This window comes from Papilio polytes, unplaced genomic scaffold, assembly GCF_000836215.1.
Source record: "Papilio polytes unplaced genomic scaffold, Ppol_1.0 DF824180.1, whole genome shotgun sequence".
Taxonomy (NCBI): Eukaryota; Metazoa; Arthropoda; class Insecta; order Lepidoptera; family Papilionidae; genus Papilio; species Papilio polytes.
Genome location: NW_013525024.1, coordinates 1,285,140 through 1,287,368, shown reverse-complemented (window position 1 = coordinate 1,287,368; position 2,229 = coordinate 1,285,140). Strand labels below are relative to the sequence as shown.

General features: G+C 42.1%; 1 protein-coding gene across 1 annotated transcript in view; it reads left to right on the top strand.

The window, feature by feature from the left end:
- The window catches only part of LOC106110995 (integrator complex subunit 4), an 8,933-nt gene that overhangs the window by 3,328 nt on the left and 3,376 nt on the right, over positions 1–2,229 (top strand). The window contains exons 6-10 of the mRNA XM_013292964.1: positions 132–335; positions 419–541; positions 852–987; positions 1,163–1,300; positions 1,691–1,891. Of these exons, the coding sequence (XP_013148418.1) occupies positions 132–335; positions 419–541; positions 852–987; positions 1,163–1,300; positions 1,691–1,891 (802 nt within the window). The remainder of the gene's footprint in view (positions 1–131; positions 336–418; positions 542–851; positions 988–1,162; positions 1,301–1,690; positions 1,892–2,229) is intronic.

The following is a 2,229-nucleotide window of genomic DNA, read 5'->3' as shown; positions in this document are numbered from 1 at the left end:
TCTTAGTTTGTAGAGCATAACTAAATATTTTTCGCATCTGAACCTACCGACAATGTTTGAAATTGCTTAGATATCATTACGATAGTGTGAGATTTCGATGAACATATACGAAAAAGTAAATGTATGTAGAGGTGCGCACGGCGGCGGTGGAGGCGGTGTGCCAGCTGTCGCAGGAGAGCGCGATGTTCGCGACCACGTCGCTGGACTTCCTCGTGGACATGTTCAACGACGAGATCGAGGACGTGCGCGTGCGCGCCATCAACAGCCTCACCAAGATGTCGCACCACATCGTCCTGAGAGAGGACCAGCTGGAGATCATTCTAGGCGCTCTAGAGGTACATTGGACAAATTATATACCATGCTTCATAGTTAAATTTGATAAAAACATTTTCAACTGCTCTCTGTTTAATTTTCACAGGACTTTTCAATGGATGTCAGAGAAGGTCTGCACAGGATGCTGGGATCTTGCACAGTCGCATCTAAAACGTGTCTAGAAATGTGTATCGATAAAATATTAGAGAATCTCAAGAGATATCCTCAGGTAAAACATAAATATGATACAGTACAAGAAATAAAATAAAATAAAAATTTAATTATTGAAGATAGAAAATCGCGTAAATTTGTATTCTAGTAACTTAAGTTCGAATTCTCGTAATTATACTTAGAGTTCGCGTAATCAGACTTTGGGTTCGAATTATTTCGGGTATGCGTAATATAACTTCGTGTGCGTATAATTTAGGGTAAGCGTAATTTAACTTTGGCTTCGCGTAATTATACTTCGGGTTCACGTAATTCTATATCGGGTATGCTTATTTTGACTTCGGCTTTAAGTCCGGGGCTGCGTGTTGCAGGACAAGCGGTCGACGTTCCGTTGCGTGCAGCGCATGGGCAGCGCGCACGCGGCGCTGGTGCTGCCGCTGGCCACGCGCCTGCTCGCGGTGCATCCCTTCTTCGACATGCCGGAGCCGGATGTGGAGGATCCGGCTTGTATCCTTTTATATAATAATATTATTTTAACAAGTGATTAACAATAAAACCAACTATTTTGCAAATTGAGACTTTTCTTTGAAACCGCTTTCTATGGATCCAATATTAGTTGAATCTTGTATTACTTTTAGATATGTTTGAACTTGTAGATAGTTTCTTTAACGGTATGAACCAGACATGTGCATCCTGATCCTGGTGCTGAACGCGGCGCAGCACTGCACCACCATGCTGCCGCTGTTCGAGGAGCACACCATCAAGCACTACACCTACCTCAGGGACACCATGCCGCACCTCGTGCCGCATCTGCCCATCGGTCAGTACACCATACATTATATTTCAAATAATCATTCCTTAATAAATTTATATTTGAAACTAGCTGTCATCCGGAATAAAAATGCTTGTTTAATAGTCTATATGTTTTTCTAGACTATTTTCTACATCTATGCTAAATTTCAGCAAAATCCTTTTAGCCATTCTGGAAATATGTACTAACCAAACATCCATCCTTCTAAACTAAAAAACTACTGGGCCGATTTTAAATTATTTGACTAGTAAATATTGTGGACTATGTCAGTGAGTAACAGTCTACACGTTTTATTTCACGCGAGCAATAGCAAGTTTATAACATTGGTATAGAAGCGAGAACTGAATCAGGAGCCTAAAACGGAGGTCCGTGGTCTCTGCCTACCCCCATGTGTTACAGGCGAGTCGCAGATATCTCGCAGCGACCGCAGCGAGCCGCTGGACGACAGCGCGGTGCGCCGCTTCTTCGACACCGTGCTGCAGCACATCGACAACTCCGCGCTCTCCGCCGCGCTGCGCCTCAACATGCTGCGCTCCGCGGAGGACCAGCTCAATAAGTACAGTATCTCATCTATCAATACATCTCACATAACCTCTCAGTGACAGTGACATTTCAGTTTGACAGATGTCAATTTCTATGATTCAATTAGAAACTAAAATGACATACCGGTTCTTTATTGCCACAGATAATTACCCACGAATGCACCAGAATTATGTTTTTTATTGAAATATAAACTAGTCCTTGATCACGGTCCTACCTGATAGGTTATGTTAGTGATTAAGAATTTTCCCATTTGTAATGGGGAGAAAACTGGCAACTTGAAATGGGCGCTCGTGGTAACTGTTCTTTTCGTGGTCGTTATTTTATTTGACACAAATAAATTATAGGACATGTATAGTGACAAAAAAGAAATATTTCTCCTTATTGAGTGTAAAACT